The sequence below is a fragment of the Rhodnius prolixus genome, unplaced genomic scaffold, assembly GCF_049639745.1.
Source record: "Rhodnius prolixus isolate KJV_2025 unplaced genomic scaffold, Rpr scaffold_4, whole genome shotgun sequence".
In the NCBI taxonomy this organism is placed as follows: Eukaryota; Metazoa; Arthropoda; class Insecta; order Hemiptera; family Reduviidae; genus Rhodnius; species Rhodnius prolixus.
Window position 1 is genome coordinate 368,912 of NW_027411614.1, and position 20,090 is coordinate 389,001.

General features: G+C 31.3%; 1 protein-coding gene and 1 long non-coding RNA gene across 4 annotated transcripts; one reads left to right on the top strand and one right to left on the bottom strand.

Moving 5' to 3' along the window:
- Positions 1–2,126: 2,126 nt before the first annotated feature.
- On the bottom strand, positions 2,127–19,825 carry l(2)gd1 (lethal (2) giant discs 1). Of its 3 annotated transcripts, none has more exons than XM_074130764.1 (17): positions 18,588–19,825; positions 18,111–18,237; positions 17,880–17,989; positions 17,632–17,807; positions 16,544–16,677; positions 16,225–16,463; positions 12,385–12,574; positions 11,185–11,394; positions 10,612–10,830; positions 9,720–9,916; positions 9,453–9,584; positions 8,439–8,614; positions 7,650–7,770; positions 6,841–6,992; positions 6,630–6,689; positions 6,357–6,447; positions 2,127–4,371 (listed from the first exon to the last, which is right to left on the bottom strand). In XM_074130764.1, the coding sequence occupies exons 1-17, from the start codon at positions 18,639–18,641 to the stop codon at positions 4,255–4,257; spliced, it is 2,505 nt and encodes an 834-aa protein (XP_073986865.1). In that variant the 5' UTR covers positions 18,642–19,825; the 3' UTR covers positions 2,127–4,254. The 3 variants fall into 3 exon arrangements, with proteins under 3 accessions (XP_073986865.1, XP_073986864.1, XP_073986866.1); XM_074130763.1 differs by having other exon boundaries at positions 16,538–16,677; XM_074130765.1 differs by lacking the exon at positions 6,630–6,689 and having other exon boundaries at positions 16,538–16,677.
- LOC141455603 (uncharacterized) lies at positions 9,948–10,670 on the top strand. Its single transcript, XR_012459358.1, has 3 exons — positions 9,948–10,114; positions 10,198–10,296; positions 10,530–10,670. It is a non-coding gene; the product is annotated as an uncharacterized lncRNA (long non-coding RNA).
- Positions 19,826–20,090: the final 265 nt, after the last annotated feature.

A 20,090-nucleotide genomic window follows, 5' to 3' on the forward strand; every position in this document is an offset into this window, starting at 1 on the left:
GATCAGTGGCACAACGAGCGTGAGTCACAAATGATGTTAGACGCATTAGAAAACAAAGATATCATAAGCACAGAAAATCACTTTTATTTAAATGTTTCTTCTAAAAGCACATACTATTTCGCCAATAAAAGAGAAAGCATTCATCCTACACCTTCCGCCGTTCTTCATAAAAATTATAAAATCCGCATACTTCTCTTGGGAAAACGATTGCCATTATTAAGTTTATTTAAGGGTACATGAATATGCAATTTGGGCTGACAACTTGAGTACGGAAACATCTAGAACAGTACAAGAACCAGTGGTTTAGCGCCAGTAGAAAATAGAATAATTTAAAGGAAATTGAATTTAATGCTTACATTAAATTTTACGAATTATAAACTGAGTAGTTTTGAACGTATCTTTTGGTAAAGCACTCAAAATCATTAAAATGAAAGCTACTGGTTTCGTGTTTTAAGGTCGTACCAAGAATACTTCAAATTGAGCAATGAGTTGTCACTTTACGTCCCTCAAATCCCCATAGCAGCAAGCAATCCTTTTGTAAGAACAGTTCCCTTTTAAAGAAGTGCAGGATTTTTTCACTGATTCAAATCTTTTCTCTGCCATTTCATGAACTCCCGTCGCTTTGCCAATGTCCATGATTCAAAATAACAAATTATATTTAACAAACTTACCTCACATTAAACTCATATAAAACGTAAAATATTATATGCTTGTTATTATGGCTACTGTTGTTGCAAATATTGAGATCATCAAAAAATAACATAAGCAATGCTGCCAGTACTGTGAAAGCAAAGATCACCGCAAATGTACTAATTATCTCGTCATTTGTTGCCACAGAAGAACCAGTGTAATAGTCTTCATTGTGCATGTCCATACTAAAGTAACTAGTCTTTGACAGTCTTTTTAAATAAACTATTGCCTAATTCCTTTTCCAGTTGCAGTTTTGGTCCTTGTACCTACATTTTCTAGGCATATAATTATAGTATTGCACAATGAAATACTACCATTTCTTTTTCTTGTAATAAAAATTTGTTTCACTGACAATAAAGAATAAGAAATAAAAAATTTCTCGAAAAATGATTGTAAATACTAGAGAATTTTTCAAAAAAATAATTTAAAAAATTGTTCACGTCATTTTTGTAAATTTAAGTATTGGTGTCTATGGCAAATTTAATTTTATAATTGATTTAAATTTATCATCTTTTTTAAAGTTTAGTTTTGTTTTTTTACTGTGAGACATTCTATTTTAATTTCTAAATAAACAGTATTTCAAATATGGTGCTTAATGCTTAAGACTAACAAAATATCCAAATGTTAATGTTTAACTCGTGAAACACGAGTGTAAATAAATAGAAAACATATGTTACAAAATAATTTTAATACTTTATTAAATGCAGTTTATCGGCAGAACTCTTTGGAAGTAATAGAGGTACAGTTCATCTTTATCTGTATTTTATCTATCTAAATATGAAGGAAAACTGTTAAGTGAATTTGCTATTTTACTGAATAAATTTGATGCTTTTCAAAGATTTTTTGTTTTTTTTTGCCAAAATTCTAAATTACATTAAGCAAATTGCGGTAGAAGAAAATTATCTGATTGTTTGTACCATACTTTTACAAGTATAGAGTCATTCTGTGAGAGTCACATCTTAAAGGCATTTATTACTTTATATTTAACATTAATGTACCACAATTAACAGCACCTAATTTCTCTCACCTTACAATTTTAATTATACTAGTTATTTTTTGTTGTTAATACCTGTCTGGAGTCTGCTAGGCTCAGCTTCTATGCATCAGTATATAACACAGTGTTTCTAATCCTGGAGAGAATAATACATAGCCTAAATGATGGGAATTGACCCAAATCGCAATTCCATATAAATCTGTAAAGTACAGATGGAAGAAAAAAAAAAAAAAAAAAAAAAAAAAAAGTGGAAGACAAAGCTCTAATAAGTTATCTCTTTCTAAGAGCATTTTATCTTTGACTAACTATAGCTTATTGTTTAAGGATCTCTAGTTGTGCTTACATAAAAGAAAAAAATGAAGAAAACTAATTAAATATTAAGTATTTTTGCCTTGCTTAAATAACAGTTGTCAGCAAAGGATAGAAAATGATAACTCGTAGATTTAATATACGGAATGTTTCTACTTTATTAGGCACATACGTATTTGATAATTCGCTTGAACATTTAACTTTTCATTCCTTATCACAGATCAGATGACAAAAATCTAAATAAAAAATTATAATATTGTTGCTGAGAAAATTTCTCAATTCCATGTACTTTAAACAGAATCAAGTGAGTTATATTAATAATTCTAAAAATTTAAAATTTTCTTGAGTTAAATCTGATTACTTTTCTTTTTATAAATGGTAAATCTAGGCTTAAATTTTCAATTCATCTGAACCAATGATTTTTTTTTTAGTTTAAAGCACTTAAATATAAAATCAATTTAAATACAATTCATATTATAATTAGCTTATAATAAAATTTCATTCAACTTAGTTATTATTAATACAATTTATATTTACAAAATTCGAATTTAATACATGGTAAATTGCCGAGAGAACATAATATTACGTTTCCATAGCACTTTAAATATTATTAAAATTATTAGGAGCGTATTTTAATTTAAATTCATATTAAATATGCTTTAAAAGCTAGATTAATTTTTTTTCTGAAATTACAAGCATGTTGAAAAGCAATTTTTAAAAAAAATTGAATGTTTATAAATGATATTCCAAATAGTGTCATAACTATAGTTCACGTTTTGTGCATGTATACAACCTAATATTGTATTCATAAAATGCTTAAAAGAATTAACTAAAACATAGCAATTTAATTTTTTGTTTCTTATTCTAGACATTCAAAAGAAAGTTTAGTGTCCAGATTTAACGCAGGAATTAGTAGAATTTCGCTTTTATTACATTCAATTTTGACTAAACAAAATTCGATAATAAAGATTTGACAATGGTCTGCAAGGAATAAAAAAATACAGAATAATTTACACGAGTCTGTCAAAATTGCTGCTTCCGTTATAAACAAAACGGAAACCCCACCAGCTAGATCTTTCGATTGACAATCAGCAGAGATATTTTCAAGAACCATTTAAAATATATAAATGATCAAACAACTCTACCACTAACCTTTGAATTTCCTTGATCAATCAACCAGTGAATTTCTATAGGAATGTGTGAACGCTAAAGACTCTTTTAGGCCTCCTAAGACTAGAATTTCCTCTGTCACAAATGATTTTCTCGAATTATAACTAGCAAAATTCTCTCTTAGTCAACTTTCATCAATATAGATGCTTCCTGTGGCACTGCCAAGCGTTTGCATTGAAAAAATGCCTGAGATGTCGAGAGGACTAAATATTTTAAGCCTTTAAGAGTAAGGCGCCCAAGGTTTGAATTTTTGATTACTCCAATCGCTTGCCTTCCTATCAGCGTCCTGGACTGATCCAATCTTCAGATGCAGCAGGCGCGTTTGAAGAAATGATGGTAACAGATTGGCCTTATTCAGCCCAATTACATAAATATATATGTACAAATTTTATAAATGCAAGCACAAGTGACTTATCTAAGATTTTCCGATAAGCACATATCCTAAGGTTGCTTTTGATATTGTTGGATTTCTTTGAAATGCCCATCTTATCAGTCATTTTTAAATTTTTGTTTGGAGAGGTTTTCTTTTTTGTCCGGACTACTGCAGGTTTAATGTGTTTTCCGTCGAATATTGAAGAGAACTTGCAGATCAGAGAAAGCCGGTGGAAAGTACCGATGTATTTGTTAACGGCTAATACTCAGATAAGAAGTGTTGAAAAAAATCTAAGAAATTCATTTGAATAATTTTTTGAAAATCTATTAACGTAAAATAGATGTGTTTCTTTCTCGCTGGACTCAGTGTTAATTGAATGAGTAGAAAATCCAGTATTTACACAATTGATTAAAGTTAAGAATTGTGCAAGAACTCGGAAGTAGAATTTTCTGTTTATATTAAAATTTATATAGTAAGTATATTATTAAAAATAAAACAATATTACAACTTGTACAATATTAATAACTATGATATTATTCAGTTAAGAATAATAATTAAAAAAAGAAATCCAACCAACAAATTTTCGTATAACGTTCATGCGACAAACTAGGTAACATTCATTCTAATTGAAATAGAGCATTATTTAAATTTATGGTATAACAAAATTCTTGCAAATTAAAACATGTTCTCTAATATTATTAAAAATAATTATTCATTATTAGTCAACTACTAGCCATTTTTCTTCCAAATGTTCTATTTGTTTGGTAGCAATTGGATTTCTCATTCGAGCTTTAATTTCTAATTTTCCACCAACTGTTCGCCTACCGTCCATTAGCTGAAATTAACCCAAGAACACAATTGAATTAATTCTATCAATAATGTTTGTTTAATAATCACTTTTCACGGGTGTAGTATATTGTCAATGTTTTCCTTGGTCTCGGCACTTTTTATAGGATTTTAATATCTCATGCTCCAATGAGTCGCCCAAAAGAGCTGTACGAGGGTCGTTTGAAAAGTCCGTGCAAAGTCAGAGAGATAGCACTACTGGCGCGTATCGAGGTTATGTTTAGTTAGAAGCATCTCTTGGAAGAACACACACCAAGTTTCAGCCAGATCGGTCTATTTCTTTGTGTTTGGCATTCGTTTGAATCGAGGAAGTCGAGTGATTTTCAAAAAATGGACGAAAAAGAACTTCGTCTGTTGATTAAACACTACTTTATGAAAGGCAAAACGCCTCAGGAGACTAAAGAGAAGCTTGATAAACATTATGGTGACTCTGGCACCTTCGATTAGAACAGTTTATAAGTGGTTTCAAAATTTTCGGAGTGGCCATATGGGCACAAGTGACGCTGAACGTTCTGGACGCCCTGTTGAGGTTACTACTCCCAGAAATCATTGATAAAATCCATGATATGGTGATGGATGACAGAAGAGTGAAGGTGCGTGAGATTGCTAGTGCTGTGGGCATCTCGAATGAACGGGTACATAATATTTTGCATCAACATTTGGACATGACAAAGGCTATCCGCAAGATGGGTGCCGCGATTGCTCACGCTTGACCAAAAACGAAATCGTGTGAAGTGTTGCAAGGACGGTTTGCAGCTGTTCCAGAAGAATCCGCAGGACTTTAAGCGTCGTTTCGTCACTGTGGATGGAACATGGATACATCACTACACTCCTGAGACCAAAGAACAATCTAAACAATAGGTTACCAAGGGGGAATCTGCGCCAAAAAAGGCAAAGACCGTTCCTTCGGCCGGAAAGATTATGGCGACTGTCTTTTGGGATTCGCAAGGAATAATCCTCATCGACTATCTGGAAAAGGGTAAAACTATTACAGGTGCATATTATTCATCGTTATTGGACCGTTTGAAAACCGAGCTGCAAGAAAAACGCCCACGATTGGCCCACAAAAAAGTCCTTTTCCATCACGACAACGCACCAGCTCACACCTCAGCAGTTGTGGTCGCAAAATTAATGGAAATAGGGTTCCAACTCGTTTCACATCCCCCCTATTCTCCAGACTTGGCTCCCTCGGACTACTATTTGTTCCCCAATATGAAGCAATGGCTGGCGGGAAAAAGATTTTATTCAAACGAGGAGGTGATTTGCAGAAACGAATGGCTATTTTTTCAGACTTGGACAAATCCAATTATTCGGAAGGGATCAACAAACTAGAGCAGCGTTGGACGAAGTGTGTAAGCCTAAAAGGAGACTATGTTGAAAAATAAAAAAGGTTTACCCCAAAAAATTAAGTAGTTTTTATTTTTGCACGGACTTTTCAAACGACCCTCGTATGACTTGCTATATTTATATTAGAAAATTACAAAGTATCTCTTTAGCTAAGTGATCCGCCCTCTCATTGCCTCTTATTCTATAACAACTGGGAATCCATTGAAGTAAAATGTTTCATCCCTTTCCAGGACGCAGCAATAATAGCCCATATTTGTGTCACCAATGCTGATAGCATCAATATTTTTTTGCGAATATATTATGTATATTCGACTATCTTATTCTGCACTATCATTTGGCTAGAAGTACATATCGAAATTCTTAAAATGCATAAGGGCTTCCACTCTACAAAAAAAAAGCCGCATTATCCCCAAAGCCGAATATATTCTGGGATCTTTTCATGATTAATTAATTAAATGATTCAAATAAAGATTATCTGGCCTTGTTCAGGATTAGAAGCGAAGGAATAGACAGGACAAAGATAGGATAGTAGCGCAGTTTTTCTCTTAGAAAACGAAAAAGTTGACGAAGTTATATACCGTAAGGTAGGTAAATGTCATGATCAAGAAAAACCAAGTCTATACTTACATCGAATGAATCATGTATTGTGCATTTAGTTTCTAGAGGTTGAAGTTTCATGCTAACTGTTCCTAGTAGGCTATCGCCTCGGAAGAACCCTCTAAAAATATAAATATAATCAAATATCTGTTTAAAAAAGAAATAAATGTTTTATTTAAACAATAATTAAAACGAACTGTACAATCATAGTGAAAGAAATGCACTGTTTTATTGATGATGTATCTATGAACAATCAATGTGCATATTATGCCATTTTAATAAAAAATATAAATCTCATCCTACCTCCTTTTTCCTGAACTCTCATCATCTGTACACAAACCACAAAGACAACTCAAAAAATATCTAAAACAAATTAAATAAAAAAATTCTATCTGTAATCACTTTCGTCACAAGTTCTATGAATTACCTATTTCATTATTATTTCTTATCAGGAAAACTAGTGCATCACTTTCAATTATTATTATTACTTTAAAGAAAAGTGTTTTACCCTCACCCTTTAGACCAAATTTCAAATTTTATTGAATGACGTTTAAAAATTCTCTGGAAAGATCGATTCGTCCTTTGGATATCTATTTTATAAATACTATTGTAGTCAGGGTTATTTGTGTTGTATACGGTAGGAGTTCTTTCTCGATATGGGCTATCCTGAAAGAAAATATAATTGATTTTTATTGATGAAGAATGTTATGAACGAATTATTGCGTTGAATATTGTTACACTATTAAATAGTAAATACAGATGCTAGGTTTTTAAAAATTTTGTCCTTCTGCTTTTTAAAAAATTCATACATCTGGTCTAGCGATTTTCTTAAAACTTCGAAGTTAATCAGTAACATTAAAAGGGTAGTAATATCGTACAACTCAGTTAAATGATACATTAGAGAGAAATCAGTTGTCCATTCTCACTGGCTTCGAGAAATTCTTATTTTTGGAAATTTTCTTCGAAATTTCAACAAATCTCTCTTTTCGATACTATTAAATAAAACCTTACGTTTCACTGAATTGACATTTTAGAGAAAAGTTTTTCATCTATACCAAAATATCAAACCATTCTTATGATTTTTGGTTTGTTATTGAATTTACGCTTAAAGTTGTTGACTAGACAAGACAGACAGATAGACTGATCATACATGATTTAATTAAAGAAAGGAAAAATACACAGGAGCTCTCAAAACGAGCTATTTTCAGTGAAAACACAAAATCTGCACGACTGCACCATGTCTTCTTATGAAGACAGAAAGTAACAAGTTGTTTTCTAATTAAAACAAAAATGAAATAATCTACTAGTTTCCGTGGTACTTACCGTTGGAAAAGGAAATTCAAATTTTACATAAGTATCTATTTCCCTAGGATTTGGTACGTTATAATTTACGCCCTGTATTATGCTTATTTCAAATTCATTATCATTTAAATCCGTATTGCACCTGAAAAAGATTAATATTTGATTTAATAATTCGTAGTGAAATAAATTCTATTTTTGAATTCTAAGATTCGAGAACCTCGTAATTCCCAAAAAAACACTGGAGTGTAAAAAAAAAAAGTAGTCTGACTATGGTACTTTGACTGCTAACTTTCGTAACATTCTTTCGAGCTACCTAATAAAATAACAAATTTCCTTGTAAAAGTTGGAATTTCCTGCCATTTTTCTTTCATATAATACAAGCGTTAACTCTTTATATGTATGTAAAGACTACTTTATTAAAGCCATTATATCGGGCTCGACTTCAAAGCGGATATTTCCAATAGAAAGCACCCAATATTGACAATTTTGACCGTCCACACATGTAAGTGATTCAAAATGAAAATGAACTTTTAGAAAGGGATAGACCCTTAATATATTTAGACTCTGGCTTCTCTTCGTTCTGAACTTTTATAAGGAAAAGTTTTGTCACAAAAGCTGTAGTAACGTTGTTTCTATTAATTTACAACTCCAACTTAAAGTAGCAGGTTTATTTTATTAAATTTTTACAATCAGTCATTTACATATGCCGTAGATACCATTTTTAATTTTAAAAAACTAATCTCGTATAGCAACTTTTTAAAAGAGCATAGAATAGACAACACAAACTGGAAGAGAAGAAAAAATATTTACCTTACAATAGCAAAACTTCGTTTCTCATAGTGGAACCTAGGCACAGGATCATCTTTATTGCAAGCAATTTTTACAGTATCCAAATCTTTTTTTGTATTAATCGCTAATTGTTCAAATTTATTAGCGCTACCTACATCGCCGATAGCCTTAAAATGAGCTCTTGTCTCCATACACATCTATCACAAAATAACATAATGATTATGAATACGCAATATATAATTTTTCTTTTCAGTTTTTGACGATCAACCCTCATACAACTGTTATGACGGATAGTTTTAATAACTATCTGATTTAAATTTTGTTTGGATGGTCCTTTACGTTGTTTGAGCCACCCATTATTGCGCGAAAATGGGAGTAGAGTAGGGTGCTGTATGAAGGTTATAGGCTGTTACCCTCTTTAAAGATGACGTGCTTTGGCGGTAATTTTGAATATGATTTGACTAAGACTTGGATTTGGTTAACTATTACAAGTTCGAAAATCAGTTACTTATTTATTTCAGATTTTTTACTATGTTCATCTTCTTAAATAATACTTATTATGTACAATAGTTATTTCTTTATTTTCTTTGGTAGTAATTTATGGTTGCCATCTAATTTCTTTTTACTTTCTGAAAGAAATTTTAATTGTTCAGGGAGAGTTATTTGCATTATTTATTTGAGCGCATAATACAAAAGATCATTAATTTCAGAGTCGTTATTTTCGCGTCAGTTATGATATTCTTATAGATAACAAGCTCTCCGAAGATCTTGAAGGCTAATATGGTACTGTTTGGAAATAATGACGTAAAATAGTAGCCAAAACAAGCTCTTTCTCTACAACTGGACATTCTAGATATAGGAACAATTAGGCGACCTGGGATTTTCTTCAGGACCGGGACTGTTTTACCATGAACTTTAAATATTAAAACCAAAAAACTATTTTTTTAAAAATTTGAAGAAAATTATAAGCAAGAAATTTGAGAATGTCAAATATAATTCGTTTATTAAATAAAAAATAATAAATGAACATTATACCTGAAGTTGTTTTTGAAGATCAGAAAGTAGCTGAATATAAATTTCTGAAGTTGTACCAGGGATACAGTCGCTTATTTTAATAATTTCATATTCTTTTTCTAAATTTTCTTTACTTCCGGGCATGGTAGGTAACTAGTTGTCCAAAATTAAACAAAATTAACGACTTAAAATTTGAAAGCTGTGAGAGATGTCATTATCATTTATTTGACAAATTTGTTTGATAAGAACTTAACCACTATACAATAAAAAAAATATTTTATTACTTACGGTTGACATATCAACTGGTAGGCCATTTAAAGAAGCTTCGATCAATGGATCAAAACATTTTGAAAGACGTAGATATTCTTTGGCTAGTGAAATGTTTCCATTTTTCTTAGCACTCAGCGCAGCTTCTTTAAACTGTTTTTGTCGAGCTCTAAGAATTATTAATTGTTTTTCTACTCTTGTTCCACTTGTTCTAGAACCTAGAAAATATTTTTGAAAAATCAATTTTTCTTGTAAGTTTACTTTATCCAAATATCTCTAACATTTATAAATTCTGTAAATAATTTCCATTAGCTACTGAAGATGAGCAATAACAGAACTCGAAACATAGAGCACCACAAAAAAAAGGTTTCTATAAAGAAGACTTTCTCTGGCCATTGCCAAACACCTCTCTTATTGTAAGTTTAAAGCCTGACAAATTATGAACCTGATACAAGAATTAATAATGCTGGATATTCAACCAGGATTATATGCTTTGTAGAACCATCAGGGACAGAGTGTTTGTGCGGTGGACAAATCTATAAGGTAACAATAGCAGCGAAAAACAGCACAGTTTTGAAGGGGAGATGAACGAGCGATAGTAAGTGATATCCATATCGATTAATATTACTCCTAATATCTTTTCATATGACCGATAACAGTGAAGTAAAGTAGTGATGAAATTGATGACAGTTTAAACAGTAGTAACGTAAAAACTTAAAAATTGTAAATATTATTGAGCAATAATGTTGACAAGTTTCATCGTATAAAAAGATAAAATTCTTTTACCTAAATTCCAATAAAATTGATAATATAATTAATCAAAAATTCCAGAAATAAAGTCTAATGGAAGAAACTTTAAGCTCTGAAAATGAAATGCTCTGTGATACTTAAGATGTGTACAGGTTAAATTTACCAGATGGAACATCTTGAGGTTTTGGCAACCTGGTCGGAGGTAGCATTGATCTGGGCGGTGGTTGCGGTGGTGGTGAAGATACCTCTGGCTTAGGTGTTGTTGCTGGACTGGGCGAGACCGGACTAACTGGTTGCACTGTTGAAGCTGCTCTTGACGGTACTGGGCTTGGAGCTGGCGAAGGTTTAGGAGCAGCTGTTTCTACAGGTATGGGAGGGAAACCTGGAAATGGAAAATTGAAAGAAAAAGTTTTTTATTTTAACAAATTCTGCTCATTAATTTTTACTTTATTCTTTTTAAGGCGCGTCAGTAACTCAGTTCATTGGCGCCCGGAACTTATTTCCGGAGTACTCTACCGGCCTCCAGACCCGTGAGGTTAGCGTATACTGGACAAACAACAATCTCCATCACCGGACAATGAACTGTAAGAATCTCCTAGGAAGACAAAATCTGAGGGTCAGTAGCTAGATTCGATTCCGGGATCTCCGCGTTGGAATCCAGTTTTTTTTGTTCAAATTTATGTTATTCTTTATTTTTAAGATGAACAATAAAAACTATAAAAATAATAAATCAAACCTGGAGGAGTAGGTAGTTCGTCTACTGGAATTGGTTTCCCAGCTTTGTGCAATTTTATCGCATCCTGATATTGTTTGACTATTCGTCCCATTCTTCTTGCTTTGCTCATATTGCCATCCTTTTTTCCAGCTTCTTCTTGTTCAAGAAATTTGTTTAATCTTGCCTCCAGCGCCTCCAGAACAGTCACAGGTGTATCATTATTTTTTTCGTCTGCAATAATTTTTTTAAAAATTTTCTTCTTTTAATTACACAACTTCGTTTCCAAAGTAAAATGTTTATTATTTAATTATATCTAAGATAGTCAATAGCGCCGAAATATATTCAATCAGAAAAAATCGATTGTCACTCTAGATATATTCTGTAAAGTGTACCTTATTGAACTTGAAATGAATACGAAATAAATTGTTTCATTTTATAAATAATAGCAAGAGAAAATATTTTGAATTATAATTAAAAGAAAGGACAAAAATGGGACAAAATAATCATCCGACCTATGTTGGGCTACAAGAAAAAAAAATGAAAAAAGAATTTCCTAACGCCGATAAACTGAAGCAAATTTTTCTTCATTCTTTAGGATAAAGGATTAGCATTTCTAAGGGAAGGCAGATCAAAAAAAATAGATTGCGCTATAGTACTGCTGGGCCTAAGTATGTAAGAATTAACGAGAAGTCCAAACTTCAGCTACGAAACTATAAATATATATAAATAAGGTAATACGTCCGCCTAAACATTACTGATGTGACAAAAAATCGTTACAATTTGATTCTTATATTAATAGTAATGTAAATTTGTTTTTGAATAATGCAAGTTTAAATTACTTCACCTTTCTTCAATGAAGTCTAACAAGTCCTTCAAAAGTAAAAAGTAGTGGAGATGACTCCAGTCATTTAAATTTAAATTTTATACTTTATTTTATTAAAAATTGTAAGGGACCACCCTCAAAACATTATATAACTTTAACAATACTAAGAATGGAGAAGGGAACACTGAAGAGTAAGATATTATAAATCTAGGATTTCTCTCTTCCTGGGTATACCAGGAAAATGAATATTTAGAAGAGTTTCCAAGAGAGAGGTTGGGAGTTGCGAAGGAGGGTGGGTGTAAGAAAGAGAGAGAAAGATGCCTCACGAAATGTAGTGAACAAATGAGATGTTATATCAACCTGTAGGTAAAAAGGATAACAGAAATTCAATTTATTACCTGATGACTGGACGGCCACTTCAGGAATTGGAGGAGCTTCTCGAGTTGCAGGACTCTGTGAATGAATTATCACAGGCTGTTTATCTCCTGCCGAAGTAGTATTCAGATTTTCATCAAGTGGCGGCGGAGGCATTGTACTTAAGTCGACAGGCTGTCCTTCCTCGGCAGCTGCTATTACCTCGTCAAATTGCTATATCCACAATTAAAATACAATAATGAGAGTGTAAACAATATTAAACGATGCAAAAGTAATTAGAACGAAAATTAAGAGACATATATTTATTTTGTTCCACTTTATAAGGCTTCAAGCCTAAAAATGTAGGAATATGTTAACAACTGTTTTATCATATCCCTTGGATAATGAACAGGGCCGCCTTTAGCATTCGTTAAGGCAAAGAAAACCACATTGTCCCTAAATACGTATAAATTATTTTTCTTTTTTCAACCTTGTTTCACCTGTTTTACGAAAAATATGAAATCAAGACAAAAATAGTGCAACACTCAACAAATTTTTACAAACAAAACTTTTGGTATATATGTAGATTTAAAATTAATCTAAAAAACATGAAATAATAAAGTTTAGATACATCAACGTACGAAAAATAATTAATATTTATAAACGAATATTCAAATTTTAAAACTATAAAATTTTTTCTCAGCAACAACGTTAAGTAATTTGTGTAGAACTTCACGTAACTCCTAATGTATTGATAATTATTTAAAATAATTATAACTATAATATAATCTAAATTGGCTCACTGACGACCGCGAATAGGTTTTTTACTAATTTCATCTTAGAAAAGCTGTTAATGGTGTAGTACATAGCAAGTATCTTGAGAAGTTACGCAGAGAATAAGACATTCTAAACTAATTTTCAAGCACTCTTTTGAGGCCTGTTATTTGCCTAATTTCAGAGTGAAATCCAAAATGTACCTAATGTTTTGGTTCACCTCTCCCTTTAATTTTAACACTAATACATTAGAAAGAAAATGGAATAAAGGCTATATTGTTTTAAAAACAAATTAAAGTACTAACGTAAACATCTAGCGCGAGGATCCAGAAAGGCGAATGCATGCCCTCACTTGACCGAGCCCTAGTCAATGATCTACAAGCAGGGAAGGACACCGACTTATGTTGACAGTATACAAGTCTGAAGATATGATCGTATCATTTGAAGTTCTTTTGAGTTATGTAAAAAAAAGATGGTGGTAGACCAAGGAAAAAGTGATAGGAGGATGGTAAACTTTGTAATGGTCCGAGAATAAGAACTCAGCCAGAGCAGATTTGAAGACGATTGATTTGAACAATTGGTACCTCTCTGGAGCAATTTCACTTATTCAACGATCTTCTTAAGACATTTACTTACTAAACGGATATCTTTTGTTTATACATATACAGGGTGTCCCAAGCTATATGGATAACGACTTTTTCTCGGAAACTAAGATAGCTAAAAAAAAACTAAAAAATACCAGTTCCCTTAGTTTTTTGTTAGAAATTCAAATTTAATTTGTAAATTTTTTTCGGTGTTTCCAGAAGCGAAATACAGGCACCAACTTCATTTTTTCAGATGGGAAGGTGTGGTTTTTATTTAAGAAAGATTTACTTGGTTTTTTTCTGTGAGCGATATTTTACAAGTTATAAATGAAAACATGATTCTTATAAGAAATTTCAGAATGATATTATAACGGTTTTATGAGTGAATAAGAAGAAAAGTACTATTTTATTATAACTTTTACTCCTCATTAATATTACAGATAATGCTCGAAATGGCCACCACCATTAGAGAAGCATAGACATGCTCTTTCCTGCCAATTGTCCCTTACTGCCAAAGAAATAGATTCGGCTTTAACCGAGATACAGGCACATATCGACATGAGGGGCGATTCTGCTATACTGAAAAACACTATTTACATTTTTGTTTACTAATTTTTCCCCCATAGGTATTTGAAAATTATCGAATAATGCAATACAAAATGATATCGTAAAAATGTCCAAAATAAACATGTTTTCAACATTATATTTCCGGTTTCATACTTCTATTGTAATGCAGAATCAAAAAAGTTAACGAAATATTTTCCTGAAGTAAAAGAAAGTAAAATCTAGACCATCGAATGAAAGTGAAAGAGCACCATTTTATGTACTAGATAACTGTGCTTTTATTGGTGAGGGAGTGGCTTACGGTGTCACTACGTCATCAGCTACATCCGCCTACTTCACACATCCCGTTCGCCAATGAGATTAGTCAATCGTTTTTGGTAATTATTTTTAGGAAAAATACTATTTAAATTTTTTTTACTAATTTTTCCCCCATAGGTATTTGATAAATTATCGAATAATGCAGTAAAAATTGATATCGTAAAAATGTCCAAAATAAACATGTTTTCAACATTATATTTCCGGTTTCATACTTCTATTGTAATGCAGAATCAAAAAAGTTAACGAAATATTTTCCTGAAGTAAAAGAAAGTAAAATCTAGACCATTCAATGAAAGTGAAAGAGCACCATTTTAAGTCCTGGATAACTCTGCTTTTATTGGTGAGGGAGTGGCTTACGGTGTCACTACGTCATCAGCTAAAGCCCGCCTACTTCACACATCCCGTTCGCCAATGAGATTAGTCAATCGTTTTTGGTAATTATTTTTAGGAAAAATACTATTTAAATTTTTTTTACTAATTTTTCCCCCATAGGTATTTGATAAATTATCGAATAATGCAATAAAAATTGATATCGTAAAAATGTCCAAAATAAACATGTTTTCAACATTATATTTCCGGTTTCATACTTCTATTGTAATGCAGAATCAAAAAAGTTAACGAAATATTTTCATGAAGTAAAAGAAAGTAAAATCTAGACCATTGAATGATAGTGAAAGTGCACCATTTTATGTACTGGATAACTGTGCTTTTATTGGTGAGGGAGTGGCTTACGGTGTCACTACGTCATCAGCTACATCCGCCTACTTCACACATCCCGTTCGCCAATGAGATTAGTCAATCGTTTTTGGTAATTATTTTTAGGAAAAATACTATTTAAATTTTTTTTACTAATTTTTCCCCCATAGGTATTTGATAAATTATCGAATAATGCAGTAAAAATTGATATCGTAAAAATGTCCAAAATAAACATGTTTTCAACATTATATTTCCGGTTTCATACTTCTATTGTAATGCAGAATCAAAAAAGTTAACGAAATATTTTCCTGAAGTAAAAGAAAGTAAAATCTAGACCATTCAATGAAAGTGAAAGAGCACCATTTTAAGTCCTGGATAACTCTGCTTTTATTGGTGAGGGAGTGGCTTACGGTGTCACTACGTCATCAGCTAAAGCCCGCCTACTTCACACATCCCGTTCGCCAATGAGATTAGTCAATCGTTTTTGGTAATTATTTTTAGGAAAAATACTATTTAAATTTTTTTTACTAATTTTTCCCCCATAGGTATTTGATAAATTATCGAATAATGCAATAAAAATTGATATCGTAAAAATGTCCAAAATAAACATGTTTTCAACATTATATTTCCGGTTTCATACTTCTATTGTAATGTAGAATCAAAAAAGTTAACGAAGTTCTTAAATAAAAACCACACCTCCCCATTTGAAAAAATGAAGTTGGTACCTATATATCGGTTCTGGAAGCACCGAAAAAAATTTACAAATTAAATTTGGATTTCTAACAAAAAACTAAGGGAACACGTATTTTTTAGTTTTTTTTTTTTCTAGCTATCTTAGTTTCCGAGAAAAAGTCGTTATCCATATAGCTTGGGACACCCTGTATATATAAATTGGTAACGAAGAAATGATACTTTTATTTTGCTATCGATATTTATTGTTCGACTTACCTTTATAAGTTTTACGTGCGCCAACGCAGTCTGCATGTTCCCACTGCGTTTTGCAAGTAAAGCTGCTTTTTTATACTCATCTCTTCTAGCGCACAAGGCTGATAGTGCCTCTTTCTGTTTATCATTTAATACTTTTTCATCAGTTTCTGGTAAACAAATTTCTGGTGATTCTATGTTTTCTTTAGGTTTATCTATAGGTGTTTGCTGTGCGTCCTCAGGTTTGGTAGGCTCTTCGAAATCTATAAAAACAAAGAAATATTAAACCAATGAAATCTTCAATATGGGAGCGATCTTTATTTAAATGGAATAATACCTATACCGATGGGCTTCAATACTTCTGGTGGTTTCTTAGCACCGACTGATATTGGCAAAGGTATATCCTCCTCATTAATAACTAATCCAGCCTGCACTTTTCTTGATAATTCATTAAGTGTTTTTAATCCTCTTGCTATTCTAGAATTAAATATAGATATGAAATCGGAAACAAATCTGACGTCTCTTGTTATATCTAAAATTTAGAAAATAAAAGCAATAAAATAAAACTAAAATAAATATCTAAACTGGTTCCTAGAACGTCAGACCTTGAATTATAGAGAGAACATTGTCTCGCAAGACCTTCAAAACGTTGCTGTACATTTCTACTACCGTTGGTGCTCTTTATCAAGAACTTCTGAAGGTGATTTCGTGGTCAGTGCATAGCACAGGTATTTTTGCTATTTCCTCGTGTTGATCCACGATAGATCACATGTTACTAAAGTTGCAAGACATTACGGATTAGAATAAAATGTACCGAATTGTAATTTCTGACTTGTCTAAGTAAGTTGTTCTTAATAAAGAATAAATAATAATTGAAGCTATATTAAGTTTAATTGCAAAAAATGAGCTCTTAAATGATTCTTCTTCCCAATTTTAACTACATGATAGAGCATCTTCAAGGAAGCAATTATAATGTTAATGTTTTTTTTTTTATAATTATGTCACGTTTAATTTAGGACAGTCCTATTGTGTAGTAAACATGACTATAAATAATTCACATTGAAAAATTAATAAATAATATTTAGTATATTTCTTCCATTTCAACATGTAAGAATACAAAAGTAATATTGTTGAACAACATGAGTTTGGATTCAAAAGGCACGGGAATGTCCTGCTTTCTAGTATGTTGTATTATAGTTTTTTTTCCTTTAATCTTAAAAGATTTTTGCCTATTACCCGCAAAAGCTTCTGTCCAAGTACCCGAAAAACAACATATTTAATATTTTAATTAATTATGATATACTCTGCTGAGCGTAGAAAAATCAAGTACAGACAACCATACCAAAGCAGTTCCAGTACTACGTTTTTTCCCTTTTTTATTCCTGATAGACCAAAAGCTCACAAAATAAACAATTTATGATACTAACTCACCTACGAGCCTTACTAGTATCACCAATCGAATTAGCATTTGCTTCTGCCTCCTTGTACATACTAATTCGTTCAGTAATTATCGCCATGTAATTTGTGTGCTCCACTTTAACAGGCATTAATGGCTTGTTATCTGGAATCATTTCTTCAGTTTCCCCGGTATAAATACTTAATTCTGCCTTTATGTAAAAATAATCTGTTAGCAATTTATAAGATTTAAATATATATCCAAGATAATTAATAAAAATTACCAATAAAGATGGGTCATCTTCATCTCCTGATAATGAAGCATCTGATGGAATATCTTGAAGACTGTCTGCCACCATTTTATCTAATTTTGAAGGTTGAGGTTCTACATTTTCTACAATAATAATGTCACTTATAAATGGACATTACCAGTTGGTATTATTAAAATAGCCGAATAATTATAGCGTTTTACATATACTGTATACTTTCTAAATATAATTTCAATAAAAGATTACTTTTTCTAGGTGGTCTTGTTGCTGGTTTATCCAACGAAATAATACTCATTAATTCTGCTTCCAGATCATCATCCCCAACAGATTCATCGTCACTTCCTGCCGTATCAGGTACAGCGAATATGCCGAACTGAAATAATTTATCGAACACAATTAACGTAATAGATATTTACTTCATTTTATTTTTTTACTGATTAAAGTACAGTGGCCGAAATTTCCCAATACAAATGACATTTACAGACTCCATGGACGGTTTTAATGGCCAAGTAATTTGTTTTTTTATCTAACATTTAATACGTGAAAAGTAAATGAAGTTTATTATTTATTTCTTTCAGTTTTCTCTCAATACAAATACTTTTTGTTGTTAAATTAATCTGTATACTGTTATTAAGAAATAAAGCAGTTTTAATACAAAAAATCTTACATATAAGTTATTCAGAAATTCGTTAAATTCACACCAATTAGTGAAAACAATCATACCTGTGAGAGATCACCTCCTGTTCGCGCTTTCTTCTTTTGATCTCTTTTTGACATTGTATTAACAGTTAATATAATTACTGTAATTGATAAATTTGCTATTTTCGGAACGCAAAGATAAGAAAGTAATTACATAGAGATAACCACTGCTTCTGATATTTGTTTTGCCATAACCTGACTACTTTTAACCATTGCAGTTATACTTTTCTATCAATGATTGGAACCTAATACTCGATATCTACGATTGTGGGAATCGATACTTTTAAGTAGATACTGGTGTATTTTCCACGAAGCGTAAGAATTTCTGGGTGAGGTTGTTGTATTGTTTAATAATGCTAGACTTCATTATTTTCAGTATGAAATTAGCAATAAAACAGGTTTCTAAATACCTATTTACTTATTAGTTAGCGTAACATAGTTTTGCTGTTTTTGCCTTCTGCAGCTCATGGTAGCTTTTAAATCCAGCACTTTATTTGAGGATATTTGCAACCACTTCAACATTCCTGTCTGTAAACAAATAACTAATTGTATACCTACTGCATTATCGTACAGAGGTGAACTTCAGGTTATCTTATCCATAATTTGAAGTGCTTTGATTGAAAAATCAAATGATGGAATAAATGTTAAACTGCTATTTACGGAATGCTATTTATTATTTCTAGAATGTTGGTTAGGATAGAAATATTCATACATCTGATGTATGTGCTAATTATTCAGAAATATAGATTTCTATCCCCAGGACTTAAAAAAAAAGAAGAGAATTCTCGTTATTAAAAAAATAAACCACAAATCAAATGTAAATAGTTTTTGTACCTTCAACTTTATAGAATCGAAAAAACAATGATTAATAAACAAGAAGGAAGAGATACAATTTTGTGTACTACTTACACAAACTTCTAGACGCATTTGTATTTGTATATGTACATGTACTAATGTACTTATTACATGTCATGCAACGTTACAAATTATGTAACAGAAAACATTCTAATCTAGAAAATCTTGTACATCAACATATCGATTAATGATCAACTATGCAGTTATGTATTTATGTACTATATTATACTTTAGTACTATATTTTCGTTCCCATAAAGTTCTGAAGTACAATAAGCTATTTTATTGAAGAATGTCCAAAATCTGGACTTCTCGGAAGAGATAAATGATAAAAAAGAAAGAAAACAAGAGATTAGAAGAAATATTAATCTGTTTTTCAAATTAACAGTTCCTTTTTTTTTCATTTGAATGTATTTAGAATAGGCAATGTGGCATTCATTATAAAATCTTTTAGTCAGAGAAATGGACTTAAAATTTATTTTAAGCCATCATTCACAAAAAAAAGTAAAAAAAATTTAAAAATAAATGTTGAAAATATTGTTTCGACAATTTTTAAAAATTAAAGTCATTATTATTTTTGTTTAATAGAAACAATGGCAAAATTAATAACATTTCTTTTTAAATATAACTTATTACGAATAAATAAAATGAACACACTCATGGAATGGAAATCC